We start from the raw sequence: 17909 nt of genomic DNA on the forward strand, positions 1-17909 counted from the left end.
TTCTGCCTGGAGACTGAGAGCCGCATGAAGCCTGACATTTGTTTCTTTTTTCTCCCATCAGTTTCACCTCCAATTTTTCTATTACTCCCATTCTATATTGCCCAGGTGCGTCAGGGAGGGAGGCTAGCGCCACTGAACTAATGGAGAAGCTGAAGCCCAGAGAAGTGGCCTGACCAGCCTAAGGCCACTGAGCAAATTAAAAGTTGAACTCTCAAATCGGATTTTTCACCTCTTTCCCTACCAAGTCGCTGCATCCTGAAACAAGACGGAGCCTCACTGCAACTGGTCGGAACGGTCTCAGTGGTCAGACGCCTGAACCCACGACTCTGGGGTCGGAGACAGGCGCGCAGTCCAACGCTCCCACGGTGCAGATGGGGAGACTGAGGTCCAGAGCCCCGCGCTCCACCGCCAGCGGGACAGAAGGCGAGGGGGCGCGTCCAGCCTCGCCAGCCCCCTGGCGCGGGTGCCGCCTCCGCCCGCCCCCCACGCTGGGTCCCCCCGCCTGATTTTGCCCTCGCAGAGCCGGCAGCTCGGGAGCGAGTCATGTTGGGTGCACTGGTGTTGGCGTGGCTGCTCCTATCGGCCGCGGCCTGCGCGCAGCGGGAGCAGGACTTCTACGACTTCAAGGCGGTCAACATCCGGGGCAAGTTGGTGTCGCTGGAGAAGTACCGCGGTTCGGTGAGTGTCCGCCGGCGGGGCCTCGGAGCCGCCCGGGCAGGGCCCGTTGCGGGAACCCCGCAGCCCGGGACCCTGCGAGTGTGGCCCCGAGGGGGTTCCGCAGCCCTTCCCTGGCTCCCACTCCCCCAGCTATTTCCCCCCGGGGTGCGGCGCCCCCAGATCCTGCGCTGAGCCTATCCCGCAACTACGTGGCACGGCCTCGGCGCGCAGTGAAACCCGAAACTCTTCCAGCCTACGCCGATTTCCCTCGCAGCGACTTTGGGCAGTGGAGCCCGACCTCTCTCAGAGGCTGCTTGCCTCGGCTAGGCCTTTGTCAAGCACCGGTCGAAAGGCAACCCTAGCATCCTGCCGCCTTTGTCTCTCCCATCCCCCGTTTCCGCTCTGGAACTGGGATTGTTGCTGATACTGAGTCCAATGAGAAACCCGTGGATATGGATATGCAGTGCTGGGGGAGTTAGTTAAGATGCACGGCGACCTTTACACAGACCATCCTTTAGAGAGGACAGGAAGGTCCAGAGGAAAGGTCATACAGCTCTAGAAAGCACAGAGCCTGGAGAGAACTACCCATCCATCTGTGGACTTCTCTAGGCAAACTCCTAAGATGGCAGCTCGGGCTGAGATACAAGAGCCCTCCAGGCTAACTGCTATCTCATTACCAAGTCTCTCAGAGAGGACTCAGAGAAGAAATGTACCTGGGTGAGTCTTTGAAACAAGAGTGAGTTTTGGCAAGACCAAGAAGAGCTTTCCAGGCAAAGAACTGTTCATACCAAGTCTCTAAAGCAAACAAACAGCAAGAAGGATGGAGGAGGAGTGGGTGGCCTTCAAGCAGATCTGCTTGAAGGAGTATAAAGCATGAGGCTGAGTGGTGGAAGATGAGGCTGATGATGGTAGGGAGGGACCGAGAGGGGCCTTGAACAGTATATTCAGAGGCCTAGATGTTACACTGTGTATAATGAAGAGCACTCTGAGCCCCATTTCTCAAGATGGCCCTAGGGCCTTAATGTGGGAAAGGTGGGGAATTGGTAATGAACACATAGGTACAGCATCCAGATTTGGATGGACCACACAAAAATGGCTTATCAGCATTCTTCTCCTGGGAGCGAGTCTTTAGTGAAGAAAGTACTTTCTAAACCTGAAAATGCTCAAATATGCTGGTAGTCCTGGGGGCAGTATTCCTTGTCCTGATTGTCCCCCAAGGTATTGTGAATTTCAAATGAGATGACAGTGTGGAAGCTCTTGGTAGAGTGCTCCGTACCTGTGTTTGGTGGGCTCCAGCAGGAAACTCATCCAGGACTGAGGACAAAGAGCCAATAAGAGTAGGGCCCATTCCCAGTTAGGCCTTTCCTTCCTTCTAGTGCAGCTTAACAGAGAGCTCTAGGTTTAGCACTTGACTAGCTCTGCTATTCATTCATTCATTCATTCATTCATTCATTCATTATTATTGAGTACCTACTGTACACTAAGTACTAGGCCAGTCTTTGGGACACAGTGGTGAACAAAAAAGATAAGTTTCCACTTCAATAGAGCCTATATGCAATGGAGAAGAGAGAGACAATAAACAGGAACAGAAACGAACAAGGTAATTCCCAGTACAGTGGTAATAAGTGCTAAGATGGAAATAGAACAAATTTTATTTATTTTCAGAAGTAATAAGGCACCCAGGATGTGAAGAACAGAAATCCTGGAGAAAAATGACCCAGAGAAGTGATCCCAGAATTCTGAGTGTTTTCATACTCTTGGTTACTGGTATATCCTAAAAAGCATAGGCGTGAGAAGCCAAGATATCAATCAGAAAGAAAATGAAAAAAAGAAAAAGAAAAGAACAAAGTCACACACCTGCTAAGAGATAGAGTGAGAATTTGAACATAGGCAGTCCAGCTCCAAAGCCCAAGCTCTTAGCTGCCAGGTTTACAGGGAAACCAGAAATAGTCCAGGGAAGCTGTAAATGATTCTGTTGAGTTAATCCAAGCTAGGACTACCACTTGGTCATTCATTCACCTGTAAATAATTACTGGCTCATTATGTATATTTTACCACTGTCTTTTAAAAATTGAAAGAGATTTATTGGCTCCCACTACATGCCTGGCACTGAGTCTAGCCCTGGAGACAAAACCACGAGCAAGATTGTATAGTTTATGCCCTGTGGCTAACTGGAAGGCAGTCATTTAGACCAGTGTTGAGTATGGATGAATGAGTGACTACCTGGGAATGTGCTTGTCTACGGTGTGAGCTTATGTACATGCAGGCCTCAGTGTAGTATGCATGCAAATAGTTTATTTGTTTCCTTGCTTCTATGTGCACGCCTGAGTCTGTATCTAGGCTTTGATATGCACATATGTAAATTAACTATGTATATGTGGGTGTCTCTGTCCATCCATCCTTTGATCAGTTTAAGGAGAAACTTTTTGGTTTCAGGTATGGAACTAGAAACAGGATTTCCCTCCTAAGGGTAGGCAGACGCACAAGACATAGGTTAAAAATAAGCAACTTTTAATGCTTTCACTGTCCAGGGATCCAGCAGAAAAGAAAGAGGAAGACCCCCAATTAAGGAAGGGAATTAAGGGTCCCAGTTTCTCAGCACCACAAGCAAAGTACGACATGCTGACACAGATAGGGGAGGTTGTTCTAATGGCCTGTGGCCCCATAGAATGGGTCCTTCCTCATCTGGTAGAGGCAGGGTAGGGGAGTTACAGCTCAACAGTTCTCATCATCCAGCCCAGTAGTTCTCAACTGGGGGTGATTTTCCTCCCCAGGAGACATACAGCAACGTTTGGAGACATTTTTGATTGTCAAAACTAGACATCAGGGCACCTGGGTGGCTCAGTCAGTTAAGCGTCCGACTTCAACTCAGGTCACACTCTCACGGGTCATGGGTTCGAGCCCCTCATTGGGCTGTGTACTGACAGCTCTCTCTGTCCCTCTCCTGCTCACGCTCTGTCTCTGTCTCTCTCTCTCTCTCAGAAATAGATTAAACATTAAAAAAATTTTTTTTTAAAGCTAGACATCTAGTGGGTAGAGGCCAGGGATGCTGCTAAACATCCTACAATGAATAGGAAAGCCCCTGCATAATAGAATTATCTGGCCCAGTGGGGTGCCTGGGTGGCTCAGTCCATTAAGCACCGACTCTTGATTTTGGCTCAATCATGATCTCATGGTTCATGAGATTGAACCCCATCTCAGGCTCTGCACTGACAGCTGAGAGCCTGCTTGGGATTTTCTCTCTCTCTCTGCCTCTACCCCGCTTTGTGCTCTCTTGCTCTGTCTCAAAATAAATAAATTAAAAAAAAAAAAAAAAAAAAAAAGAAGGAAGGAAGGAAGAAAAGAATGATCTGGCCCAAAATGTCAATAGTGCTGAGGTTGAAAAAGCCTGTCTAGCCTGAGCAGTTTGTGCCAGTGTATGTCCAGTGCCCCAGGCTGTCTCTGGGAGGTGGCTCTCTTTATGGAGCCAGCTAGTATAATCCCAGCTCTTCCAAAAAAGTGGCCAAAGAGATAGGGCTGGGCTCCACAGACACAGGGTAAGATTTAAGAATTCTTTAACAATGTATACAGCATTGGTGCCAAAATCCTACTTGCTGTTTTGTCAGCAATTGTATTTATCAGCCAGCTTTGTATGTATCACCTAAAGGCTATAAATAAATGCATTTATTATAAGGTGGTAAGAAGTTTAAGGAATAGTCTAGTGACTCAAGAAAGTGGTATTTGTGTGCCAATACAAAAGAGGCGCAGAAAGGGATTGCCATGGGGTCCTTTTATGAAGAAAACCTACATCTGTCTCTATATCCATGTGATTGTGTATATGTGTACATTTACTTATTCATTTAGCACTTTCTGAGACCTGAAGAGGACATGGCTCCTGCCTTCAACGGGTTCATAGTGGGTTTCTTAGAAGGGTTTATTACTCATGTAAAGTGATGAGTGCCAGTTGACTGAACCAGAAATTGAACCCAGGTCTGCCTTTCCATTCCCCCACATTACCTCCTTTTTTGTTTTAATTTTATTTTTTAAGTTTTTTTAAATTTTGTTTATTTATTTATTTTTTTATTTTAGAGAGAGAGCATGCCAACAGGGGAGAAAGGCTGAGGGGAAGAGAGAGAGAGAGAGAGAGAGAGAATCTTAAGCAGGCTCCATGTGCTCAGCACAGAGCCCGACATGGGGCTCGATCTCACGATCATGAGATCATGACCTAAGCCAAAATGAAGAGTTAGATGCTTAACAAACTGAGCCATCCAGGTGCCCCCACATTACCTCCTGATGTGAGCTCACCAGTGTGTGTGCCTCTCTGTGTAAACGTGCTGTGTGTGTTTGTGGGCATGTGTGATGTGTGCTAATATATTTTTGCATCATGGGGCATATGCATCCCCATTTATGTATATTGTATGCTTATTCTCATGGATGTTCATGTATGTGTATGCATACATATCTGCAAGCCCCTGAATGTTTGATTTCATTTGTGCCTATGTGCATGTGTTTGTGTATTTGTGAGAGCATTGCACATTTATATATGTATACATTGTGCTCTTGAATATATGAGAAAGCATTAATTTTTGGGGGGTGGTCACCGTGTGGGCACGTCTGGCATGTGAAAGTGCATGACTCTTCACTGGGCTGTGTATGTATCTGGGTTTTGTTTTTGCCACCCAGGTGTCCCTGGTAGTGAACGTGGCTAGCGAGTGTGGCTTCACAGACCAGCACTACAGAGCCTTGCAGCAGCTGCAGCGGGACCTGGGGCCCCATCACTTCAATGTGCTTGCCTTCCCCTGCAACCAGTTTGGCCAGCAGGAGCCCGATAGCAACAAGGAGATCGAGAGCTTCGCCCGCCGCACCTATGGTGTCTCTTTCCCCATGTTTAGCAAGGTCGCAGTTACTGGCACTGGTGCCCACCCTGCCTTCAAGTACCTGATCCGTGAGTCCTGATCTGTTCCCTTACTTTCCCTCAGCTGGCTGAGGTCATGGCTCCCTGGGCAGCAGAAACTACTTGCTGATTGGGTGACCTGGGGCCCCTTCCAGACTCCTGCATATAGGTTCATGGTCTGTTCGAGCACTCATCTTTGAGGATGAAGAGAGAGGTATTCCTGTCTGAGGATACCTCTACCCCTGCTGCCTTGAAGTTCCCCCTCAGGGGCACTCTAGCAGACTTCTCTGAGGTCCTGTTTTCATACACAGGGATTTTAAAAGGAGACTGAGGCCCTCAGATTTAGTCTATGTGAATTAGTCGAGCTTATGGATTTCGGATGGAGACACCAAGGGCAGACAGAGGATGCCACATGTCTGGAGAAGGCTGACCAAGATGGCTGACAGGTTATCTCCTGTCCTGAGTTAGGGGCAACGTCCATATACCATGGAGGGAAACCTTCAGAGCAAAAATTCCAGATCTTACTATTTCAGAAATAGGTCCCCTCTGCATCCCCAGAAGCTTCAGAACTACAAAATGAGGTCATGGGCCAAGCTTATCATTATGGTCCTGTTTCCTTCCTTGGGCCTTTCTCTTCCTTTGGAGGCTCCATTTTTGCCATCTATGCTGTATATCTGATTGCCTTCACATCCCTCACTACCACCCCCCACCCATTTACCTGGAGGAGTAAATGAAAACAGTGTAGCAAACAAAAAATCCCTTACTGATGCAGATTTGAATTTTGCCCTATGGGTCAATCCTAATATTTGCTTTTTTTCCCCTGTGTGTTTTTATTAGTACCTTTCCAGTTCCCATAGTTATAGATCAAACCTAACTGTGCTTTAGAAGCAACTGGGAACTCTTAAAAGTGGTTTAGTCTGAGACCTACTGAAGCAGGGCCCAAGAATTTATTTAAGTACCTCCCCCCACCCCCACCACCAAGATTCAGATGCAACCAGTCCACAGACTAACATTTGGAAACCATTAAGATTTCCTTAGAGAATAGGCTGTAGACTATTTAGTAGTTTGAGATCATTAAGAAAGGAGGATCTGATACTACTTTATCAAGTACTTCACAGAATCCTAAAGCAGTAGTTCTCAACCTTGGGGCCATATTGGCATCTCCTAGAGAGCTTTTAAAAAAATACTGATGCCTGGGGGCGTCTGGGTGGCTGAGTCAGTTAAGCATCTGACCCTTGGTTTGGGCTTAGGTCATGATCTCACAGTTCATGGGATCGAGCCCTGTATTGGGCTCTGCACTGACAGCATGGAGCCTGCTTGGGATTCTCTCCCTCTCTCTGCCCCTCTCCCACTTGCACTCTCTCTCAAAATAAATAAATAAACTTAAAAAAAATTACTGATTCCTAAGACTTGCCACCAGAGATTCTGATTTAAGTAGTCTGGGGTGTGGCCTGGGCATCAGGATTTTAAAAAGCTCTCTAGTTAATTCTAAATAATGGAACAACTGCTTCAAGGGAAGGATGGACACCGATAATGGAATTCCAGGAGAGTGGACACAGGGAAGCACATTTTGCTTTCCTTCTTCCTTTTTCTCTAGAGACTTCTGGGAAGGAGCCCACCTGGAACTTCTGGAAGTACCTAGTGGCCCCAGATGGAAAGGTAGTAGGGGCTTGGGACCCAACTGTGTCGGTGGAGGAAATCAGGCCCCAGATCACAGCACTCGTGAGGAAGCTCATCCTGAAGAAGCGAGAAGACTTATAACCACTTTCTCTCCTCTCCCACTGTCCCATTCCCCCCACCCTACACCTTGGATGATGACCAAAGCAAACTCAGTCGTGCTCAATGGTGCTCGGAGGGAGGGCCTGTGGACTCTCCTTCCTCCACTTTTATCCCATGTACCCTATCCTTCCTATGAGGGAAAAATCTGGTATTTTGTAGTTGAGTCTTAGAACAACCTTTAGGAACTCCTGGCCAGTGAGAGCTCTTGACCAATGAATCACCAGCCAATAAGCACCTCTAGCCTATGAAAACATGTGGCAAATAGAAGTATATCAAGCAATAATCTGCTGCCTATTAAGAACTCTATAAGATGGGACCAATTCCTACCTCACAGGGCTGTTGTGAGGATGAGGATGAACAACCTATGAAAGGTGCCTAGGGCAGTGCCAGCTCACTAGGAGCATTCAATAAATGTTTTTTGCATATGAACCAAAAAATAACTTGTAATCAATAAAAACTTGCACCCAACATGAATTTCCAGCCATTGAGAATCCAGGCCAAAGATTTATTGGTTGTTGTAGTTGTTTTCCTCTGTATTATTTTTTTAATTGAAAAAGTAATCCAAATAGATTGTAAAATAATACAGGATGATAATAAATAAAAATGAAAGTATCTGGGCACCTGGGTGGCTCAGTCCGTTAAGCATCCAACTTCAGCTCAGGTCATAGTCTCATAGTTCGTGAGTTCAAGCCCCACATCAGGCTCTGTGCTGACAGCTCAGCCTGGAGCCTGCTTCCATTTCTGTGTCTCCTTCTTTCTCTGCCCCTCCCCTACTCGCACTTTGTCTCTGTCTCTCAAAAATAAATAAACATTTAAAAAGTTTTTTTAAAAATGAAAGTATCTCCCTTGTTTTCTGTATCTCACTCCCTGGAGGTAAGTAAACACTGTTAGGAATCTGGTACAAAGACTTCCTAATTTTTTTTTTTATCAAGCCAATCATTATTGCCCAGTAAGAATGCACTGACCAAAAGTACACTACAATAACAAATAGGCAAAAGATATGAAGAGATCATTCACAGAATAATGTAGATGGATAATAAGGATATGAAAAGATGCTCAGCCTCATTAAAATTGGAAAGATTTTTTAAATGATAATACTCATAGTTGGTAAGGATGTGGGGAAATGGGCATTCATAGTAACTGTTGGTGGGACAATGAGCTGACATAAGTTTTTGGATGGTGATTTGGCAGTATCTTTTAATTTTTTTTTTTTTTTTTTTTTTTACTGTTTACTTATATTTTGAGAGAGAGAGAAAGACAGAGTTCGAGTTGGGAGAGGGCAGAGAGAGGGAGACACAGAATCTGAAGGAGGTTCCAGTCTCTGAGCTGTCAGCACAGAGCCCGATGCGGGGCTCGAATTCATGAGCTGTGAGATCATGACCTGAGCTGAAGTCAGATGCTCAACTGACTGAGCCACCCAGGTGCCCCGGCAGTGTCTTTTAAGACAAAATGCTCATGCCCATTGATCCATCATTTCTCATCCTAGAAGTCTCCCCAACTGTGTAAATATATATGTACAATAATATGTATGTTTACTGTTCAAATAGTGAAAATTGGATGCACCTCTATGTCCATCAATATGATCTGATAATAAATTAGTGTACAAATCCAAATAGTTCACTAATACAGTTCTTAATGTGAATGAATTAGATTTTTGTCTTAAAATATTTTTAAGATATCTCTACACCCAACGTGGGGCTCAATCTTACAACCCTGAGATCAAGAGTCACATGCTCTACCCACTGAGCCAGCCAGGTGCCCCAAAATGAATGAATCAGAATTCTATATACTACCATAATAAGTTTTCGAAAAGCAAAAAAACGGCAAGTTGTAAAACAGAATGAATACAGGTGCACACACACACACACACACACACACACACACACACAAGCCAGTAGAGGGGCACCTAGCTGGCCCAGTCAGTAGAGCATGCAACTCTTAATCTCGGGATTGTAAATTCAAGACCCATATTGGGTGCAGAGATTACTTAAAAAATAAAATCTTTTAAAAAATCCACTGTAAGCAAGCATAATATTTTTATCAAAAATTTCAATGTTAAGTAAGAGGGAGAGAGGAAGGGAGGAATATAGACTAAACTATTAATGGTGGTTGTCAATGAGCGAGTCAGGGCAAAGAGGGCATAACAGGAGTCCTTCACTGTCTTTGTTAAGTATTTTTGTAATGTTTGAATTTTGTATATAAACTATGTATTTCGCTTTTATATAAATATCAAAAGAGGCAGCTAAAAACTGAGGTGATGAGCAAAGTCACCGATCAGTAATTCACTGGCTAATAAGAATTTCATGTCCACTTCTCCCAAGGTCACTCTTCTAGAAGGGAGACTCAGATTCAAGTCCTGGCTGTGTCCCTGACTCATAGACTGAGCAAATTGTTCCCTCTCTGCTGTCTTCCATTTTGCCACTGGACAATGAAAGGGTTGAACTGTGCTTACAGTTTTTGCAGTGTCCCTTAACGGTCCTTCTCAAAAGTTACCCAGAATAAAAGAAGGCTCTCTGTAAGCCGACCACAAGTCCCTCTATCGTGGCCTCCAAGCCTGCCTTTACACAACACACCCTGCTCCAAGCTCCAGGTCTGCATATGCCGTGCACATACACACACGCAACGAAATGCAGCAATCAAAGAAATGTTTGTGATGGACACCTCAGAACCACATTCTCTTCTCTGCCCCTCCCCCATGGGCTCTCTCTCTCTCTCTCTCTCTCTCTCTCTCTCTCTCAAAAATACACCTGGGTGCCCCTTTCCCATGCTCACTCTCTCTCATCTGATTGTTGGTTTCAGCTCAGGTCATGATCTTGCAGTTCGTGGGTTCAAGCCCCACATCAGGCTCCACACTGTTGGCATGGAGCCTGCTAAGGATTCTCTCTCACTCCCTCTCTCTCTGTCCCTTCCCCACTCGCTTTCTCTCTCAACATAAATAAGTATACTTAAAAAAAATTTTTTTTAATGTTTATTTATTTTTGAGACAGAGACAGAGCATGAACAGGGGAGGGTCAGAGAGAGAAGGAGGCACAGAATCTGAAACAGGCTCCAGGCTCTGAGCTGTCAACACAGAGCCCGACGCGGGGCTCGAACTCACGGACTGTGAGATCATGACCTGAGCCGAAGTCGGCCGCTTAACCGACTGAGCCACCCAGGCTCCCCAAAAAAAATTTTTTTAAAGAGTTGCACACTCTACTGACTGAGCCAGCCAGTTGCCCCCAGAACGACATTTTCAGTGGATGTCTCTCTGGCTTATCCTGCTTAGCCTCTTAGCCACATCTGACACTGATGACTACACTCTTCTCCCTGACACATTCTCTGCTTTCATGCCACTATCTTCTCTTGATTCCACCCCAATCTCTTTGAGTGCTTTTACCTTTCAGTATCTGTTAATGTCTCTTCCCCCTGCCCACTCCTTTGCTACTGGTCTTCTTTGGAGTAATAGGCTGGTCCTTTCTCTCACACCATGTACTCTTCTGCAGCCACCTCATTGTTTCTCATGGTTTTGATGACCACCCATGCTCTCTTGACACCCAAATCTCTACCTTGCATCTACACTGGATAGATATTATTCACCTATTATTCACTTGCCTACTGGGCATGTCTACAAACGTTTCAGTTCAACATGTCCGGAACTAAACTCATCATCTCTCCTGGACATACCTCTCTCCCTTCCACTCAGCCTTCACAAATCCCCAAAGCCTTTACATTCACACACCACTCGCTCACTATAGTATTATTGTTTAAGTGACTGCCCTCCCTTCTCTCCCTAGCACAGTGCCTGGCTCTTAGTATTACATTTAATTATAAGGTAAGCATTTTGAGCACCAGCTCTGTGCTGTCAGTTTCCCCCAGAAATTTAGAGTCCAGCTGATTTTGTAGTCCCAATTAGACCTTCATTCCTAGGCTTTATCAGCTTTCTGCTGTCCCCACGTCCCCTCGAATGTGCAAGAGTCCCAGAGGAAAAAAAATCTCACTTTAAATCCTTATCAACTGTTACCTTAATCGTCATTGACTAACCAGTATCTGCTAACAACTTAGTTTTAAATTAATCCCTTGGTAAATCAACTAATACTTGAGTAGTTAATATTTGATTTTCTACTTACACTTTAGTTATCTTCTAACTCTTTATAAGCATTATACTTTATCAGGTTTTATCTTAGCACTTAGTGGTTTAGCTATTTGCCAAGCCTTAATTATTAATCAATACTTAGTTGGCATTTGACAATGTCTAGAGACATTTTTTGTTGTCACAACTAGGGGATGGGTACTATGGGCATCTAGTGGGTAGAACCCATGGATGCTGCTGAACATCTATACTGCACAGAACTGTCCATCACAACAAAGAATTATCTCAAAATGTCAATAGGTTAATAAATCCTGGTCTGGAGTATTGCAGAGCAGGAGTCACAATCCCAGCTCTGCTGCTTAGCAGCTGGGTGACTCGTGAACAAAGTACTATACCTTGCTGGGCCTCAGTGTCTCCCTCTGGGATATGGGGGATATTAATAGCATTTAATGCATAAGCCTATTATGATGATAAATGCTAATACACCCACAAACCACTGAAGTACCTGATACATAGTAAATATTCAGTAAATGATAGTTCTTCTTGTGGTTATTTAAATTTATTGTCTCCATTAAAAAAAACAGGAAATTGAGGCTCAGAGATGGGAACAGACTTGGCCAAGGTTAACAGAAAAGGCAGTTCCAGTCATAGGGTTGACAAATGTCACTAAGAATCTTCTGTAAATAAATGCTGAAGTTTTCTTGTGTGTGGACCTAACACAAGACACAATCCTTGTTCTCAGCAAAGTGGAAGGAAGGGGAGAACTAACCTTTCCCAAGTGCTCATGTACCTCTATCTCATTCCTATGAGGTCAGTATTTTGACTTCCATTTTACAGATGAGGCTAAGTAAGAAGTCCAAATTCTCCCAGGAAGTCAATTGCCAAGTATTGATAGGCTGATCCGGTACCAAAGTCCTTGCCTTTCCCTAGTCTCTGTTTCCTGGACTCTAATGACACTCCAGCTAGGATGGAGAGGGAGCAGTTAGGATTAGAGACATGATCCTAGAAGAAGGCAAGACATTCACTCCAGGGTGCAGAAATCTTAGAGTAAATTCCAGGAGTGGCTGATCTCAGGCTGAAAAAGAATTGTGAACATGAAAAATGCTTACTAACACGTGAAGAGCTGGACTCATGTTGAGACCAGAGAAGGAGGTAGGCAAAGGCAGTGTTTCCTTGAGTTTTGGGGATTAACAGACCTGGGACAAATCCCAGCTGGGCAAATACCAGGTTGGGATTTAAACTACTCAGGTGAGTAGTTTAACTTCTCTGAGGCTTGATAGATATATTGTCTACATATTTATATATAAAATACCCATACTTCAGAATGACTTGTTCAGTTATTAATTCCTCCCTTGAGGTACAGTTGACCCTTATGGCCATGCAGGTTTTAAAGATATGCAACAGAAGGGACAGGTGGGAGTTGAAATCTGGCCTGAACTCTAATTACCCAGCCTTACCTTTGGCATGGAGCTACATCAGGCCACGGGAAAGGTCGCTTTTTTCCTAATATGCACAAAGGAACAAAGGCAGTGCAAAGCAGCAGTCCTGCCTTCTAGAAGACCCTAAGCCAACTGCAGTGAAACTGGGGCTGAAGCAGGCACTACCTCTGTCATAGAGGAGCTTGTGGTCTGAAGCTGTAATTGCCAAGTGAGATGATGACACATGGAAGGTGCTCAATGAATGGTACATATATAGTCAGGACAACAGATACTGCAGAAAAGTACAATGTCCTGAGAGTTGGCCACAGAAAGGCGTCCAGCAGAAGGGGTTATTTCAAGCCTGGCCTTGAAAGGTGGAGAGGATTTAGATAAGTACAAGGGGGGGGGGGGAACCACATGAGCAAAAACTTGGGAGAGGGGGTTCCTTTCCCAGGTCAGACTGGTTAAATCGGAAGCTTCCTGTAGGAAAGAAGAGGCAGGTATAGTTGAAGAGACAGGGAGAGTTCAGATTTTAGAGGTTCTGGAATCACTGGGACAACTCAACAGATCAAGTGAAGCCTTCAGAAAATCTGTTAATCCAATGGGAGAAAGGATAATCTTTTCAAGGGATGATTTTCGGAACAACTGGATATCCACATATTTTTTTTTATAAATAAAAAATTTATTTATTATATTTAAATGATCTCTACACCCAACATGGGACTCGAACTCACAGCCTTGAGATCAAGAGTCGCATACTCTCGGGGCGCCTGGGTGGCGCAGTCGGTTAAGCGTCCGACTTCAGCCAGGTCACGATCTCACGGTCCGTGAGTTCGAGCCCCGCGTCAGGCTCTGGGCTGATGGCTCAGAGCCTGGAGCCTGTTTCCGATTCTGTGTCTCCCTCTCTCTCTGCCCCTCCCCCGTTCATGCTCTGTCTCTCTCTGTTGCAAAAATAAATAAATGTTGAAAAAAAAAAAATTAAAAAATAAAAAAAAAGAGTCGCATACTCTCCTGACTGAGTTAGCCAGGTACCCCTGGATATGTGTATGTAAAAGTGAACTTCAACCATTGCTTCACGCTACACATAAAAACTAACTCAGAAGCATAAACATAAAACTTCTAGAAGAAAACATAGGAGAAAATTTTTGCTATCTTGAGGTAGGCAAAGATTTTTTTAAATTTTTTTTTAATGTTTATTTATTTCTGAGACAGAGAGAGACAGAGCATGAGTGAGGGACGGGCACTCAGAAAGGGGGACACAGAATCCGAAGCATTCTGTCGGCACAGAGCCCAAAGCGGGGCTCGAACTCAAAGATCGCGAGATCATGACCTGAGCGGAAGCTGGACGCTCAACCGACTGAGCCACCCAGGCGCCCCGGCAAAGATTTTTTTTAGATAGAACACAAGAAACACTAATCTTAACAGATAAAAAGTGATAAATTAGACTAAAATTTTAATTTCTGCTTTTTGAAAAATGCATTTAAAAAAATGAGAAGGGAGGGGCAGCTGGCTGGCTTGGTGGGTAAAGCATACTACTCTTTGTCTCTGGGTTGTGAGTTCGAGCCCCATGTTAAGTGTAAAGATTACTTTAAAAAACTAAAATCTTTTTTTTTTTTTTTTTTTTTGAGAGAGAGAGAGAGCACATGAGCAGGGGAGGGGGAAAGGAAGAGGGAGAGAGACAATCTTAAGCAGGCTCCATCCATGCCCAGCATGGATTGCGACGTGGGGCTCCATCTCACAACAGTGAGATCATGACCTGAGCCGAAATCAAGAGTCAGTCGCTTAACCAACTGAGTCACCCAGGCGCCCCTACACCTCAATAAAGTTGACTTTAAAAGAAAAAAACCCTCAAGAGCAGCATCATCGTATAGCAATAAAAGAATTGAAAGGAACCTAAATGTTGAAGAAAATGGATAATCAATCATCACATATTCACTAAATGGAAAACTACATAGCAGCAAAATTGGATGAACCAGATTGAGCATACACATCAGTACAAAGTTTACAAACACACAACTGAGTGGAAAAAAAAAAACAAAACAGGTTCCAGAAGAATACATGCAGTATGATTTTTATTTAAAGTTTTATCACAAGTAAAGCAACTCCCTACAATTTCTCAAAGATCCATACTTATGTGATAAATGCATGAAGAAGAGCATGGGAATGATAAACACTAAATTCAGGAGAGCAGTTATCTGGGGGAGGAGAGGGCAGGCAGGAAGGAGTACACAGGGGGCTTCAAACAGGACTGATCAATGTTTGTATTTCTTAAGCTGAGTGGAGGGTACATGGGTGGTCCTTATACTATCCTTTATGTTGTTTAATGTGTCTTAACAAAAACTCTACACCTGGAGTCAGGAAAGAGTTTGGCTGGTATCAGGAGCTCTGAGCCTAGGTCCCAATTTGTCCCTGGATGTCATTTGTCCCTGGATGTCATCAAGGTGTTCCACTGTGGTAAAGTCACTTCTCTCAGGATGAGACACAAGAGCATCATTATGGACAGGAAAGGAAGGATTCGTACTGGGCATCAAGGGGGAGGCCCTGAGAGGAACTGGCACTTAGAGGGAAATAATGCACCTGTGCCTCCTTCCTTTGCTTCTCCAGCTGCAGTGAACTGCAAGCTGACCCCAGAGCTCGGTGGGGGCCCGAAGGTGAGGATGGGGGTGTGTAGGGGATGGGTTCAGGGTGGGCACAGCTGCAGGAAGCAGGGCAAGGGGAGAGGGGTGCTCAGCGGTGTCGAGTGCAGACACTGCCCGCGGGGCCCACACGCGCTGAGCCCAGCAGTGAATACTCAACCTCAGGTTGCACACGGGCTCTCAGCCACTGCTGACTGAGATCACCGCACTGCGTGGCCCACCCCAGCGAGGGGCCATTTCTTTCTAGAGCCTCTCTGAGGGGACTGGGTTCCTGGAGCAAGGGTGCTGAGGTCTAGGGGCACTGCTTTGAGAGCCACGCAGGAGAGGCTTCCAGTTATGGCTCACTGGGTGCCAGGGGACACACGCTTCCATCTCCAGTAATATAAACTACTGCCCTAATGTAATGCACAGGCAAAAAGTGACCGACCTAAGGTCACACTGCAGGTGACTGGAACTTACTCCTTGCATATAGTTGGGCAAGCTACTTAACCTGTTTGGGTCCAAGGTGTGGTGTGTGTGTCTGTGTATCTGGAAGACACCATACCAAAGTATTTGTTTTGTGTGATGAGATTATGGGTGATTTTGATTGTTTCCTTTAACTTACTATAATTTCTAGTTTGTTGTTTTATAATGAATATGTATATATTTTGTTATTTAAAACCGGGAGAGTAATAGTACACAGGGTTGTTGGGAAGGTTAAAGAAGAGGATGAAAAGCACAGAACACAAACTCTAGATTACAGTGTTTTCTCCATAAATGTGAATTCTCCCTGCTCACCCTTCCCTCCTATACTTTCTTTCCCTTGTGGTACTGGAGACTCTGGTCCCCAGACCTCAGCTGGGGAGGAAGGAATTGATGGAAGGAGTCACACTGGCTGTGTGACTTTGGGTAAATCACTTAACCTCCCTGAGTTTCTTACTTTGCAAGATGGGAAGAGTAACACTGATCTCAAAGGAAGTTTTCAAGGACTGTATGACATACAAGATGGAAAACTTCCTGATAAGTGCCTGCAAGAAGAATAAGACTGTATGACATACAAGATGGAAAACTTCCTGATACTTAGTAGGTCTACAATAAGTGCCTGCAAGAAGAATAAGCATTACAGTAGGAGGTAGGCCAGAAAAACTAAAGGATTTTAGCATATGGTCCACAGAGCCCAGGGGGTCCGTGGGTGGAGTTCAGGGCGGGGTGGGGGGGTGGGGGGGGGGTAGTCTATGAACCTGGAATGAAAAAAAATTACATCCTGTTTTCACTAACCTCTAATTGGAATTTAGCATTTCTTTCTGTCATGCAGGTAAGGAACAAGCCCCAGTACTATTTATCAGTACCTGTGACTTTGTCACCAATAGAAATCCTAGATAGTTTTGTATTGCATTGCAGTAGCAATATCTTGAAATACTATTTACACTCATTCACCACCTCAAAATTACAATAGTTAATAGACCAATCTCTAGATCTTGCTTTTTAATGTTTAAAAAAGACACAAAATAAATATTTCGATAATGATCCTATATAACTAGTATTCTTCTTATCCTAAGTAATTTACTCTTTGTAGTTAAAAATATTCTTCCAGGGGGGCGCCTGGGTGGCTCAGTCGGTTAAGCGTCCGACTTCAGCTCAGGTCACGATCTCGCGGTCTGTGAGTTCGAGCCCCGCGTCGGGCTCTGGGCTGATGGCTCAGAGCCTGGAGCCTGCTTCCGATTCTGTGTCTCCCTCTCTCTCTGCCCCTCCCCTGTTCATGCTCTGTCTCTCTCTGTCTCAAAAATAAATAAAAACATTAAGAAAAAAAAGAATATAAAAAAAAATATATTCTTCCAGGAGCGCCTGGGTGGCTCAGTCGGTTGGGTGTCCAACTTCCACTCAGGTCACAATCTCACAGTTTGTGAGTTCGAGCCCTTTGTTGGGCTCTGTGCTGACAGTTCAGAGCCTGGAGCTTGCTTCGGATTCTGTGTCTCCCTCTCTCTCTGACCCTCCCCAGCTCACACTCTGTCTCTTTCTCTCCCTCAAAAATAAATAAACATTAAAAAAAATTTTTTTAATAGTCTTCTGATGGGGGGGGGGTGGTCTATAAGTCTTCATCAGACCACTAAAGGAACCCTTGGATAAACAGACACGTTTATCATGTTTATCAATGCCTGGGCCATTGGCTGCTGTGTGACATTGGGTTTGTTATTTCTCAGGGGCACAATCATCCCTGCTTGGCTCATCCCACAGGGTTGTTGGGAGGAACAAATTAATTCTTGGCTGGAAAAGTTTTCTGGAAACTGTTGGCAGCTTCACAATTTTCCCAAAAGTCAGAGTACAGTCCTTTTTACCTTTCAGTTAAACCTCTCTCCTTTCCACGGGATTCCACTCCACCCCCTTTACTTTCCATCTGATAAATAAAGAGGTCAAAGTGCACCTTCATTAGGGTATGCCATCCAGCTCCCAGTTTGCAGAGATCCATAGCTCAGTGGAAATGTTTTCTGGGGGATAAT

General features: G+C 44.8%; 1 protein-coding gene across 1 annotated transcript; it reads left to right on the forward strand.

The window, feature by feature from the left end:
* The first annotated feature begins 474 nt into the window (after positions 1 to 474).
* Positions 475 to 7927, forward strand: GPX7 (glutathione peroxidase 7). The gene is made up of 3 exons (XM_040470260.1): positions 475 to 678; positions 5320 to 5581; positions 7128 to 7927. Exons 1-3 carry the CDS (start codon positions 544 to 546, stop codon positions 7289 to 7291), a joined length of 561 nt encoding a protein of 186 aa, XP_040326194.1. The 5' UTR covers positions 475 to 543; the 3' UTR covers positions 7292 to 7927.
* Positions 7928 to 17909: the final 9982 nt, after the last annotated feature.

This window comes from Herpailurus yagouaroundi, unplaced genomic scaffold (genome assembly GCF_014898765.1).
Source record: "Herpailurus yagouaroundi ecotype Mexico unplaced genomic scaffold, PumYag 77, whole genome shotgun sequence".
NCBI classification, from domain to species: domain Eukaryota; kingdom Metazoa; phylum Chordata; class Mammalia; order Carnivora; family Felidae; genus Herpailurus; species Herpailurus yagouaroundi.

Coding starts and splice junctions, on each gene's coding strand:
- GPX7 (XM_040470260.1), top strand. CDS start 544: ATGTTGGGTGCACTGGTGTTGGCGTGGCTGCTCCTATCGGCCGCGGCC. Junction 679..5,319: donor TGGAGAAGTACCGCGGTTCG/GTGAGTGTCCGC, acceptor TTTGCCACCCAG/GTGTCCCTGGTAGTGAACGT. Junction 5,582..7,127: donor TGCCTTCAAGTACCTGATCC/GTGAGTCCTGAT, acceptor CTTTTTCTCTAG/AGACTTCTGGGAAGGAGCCC.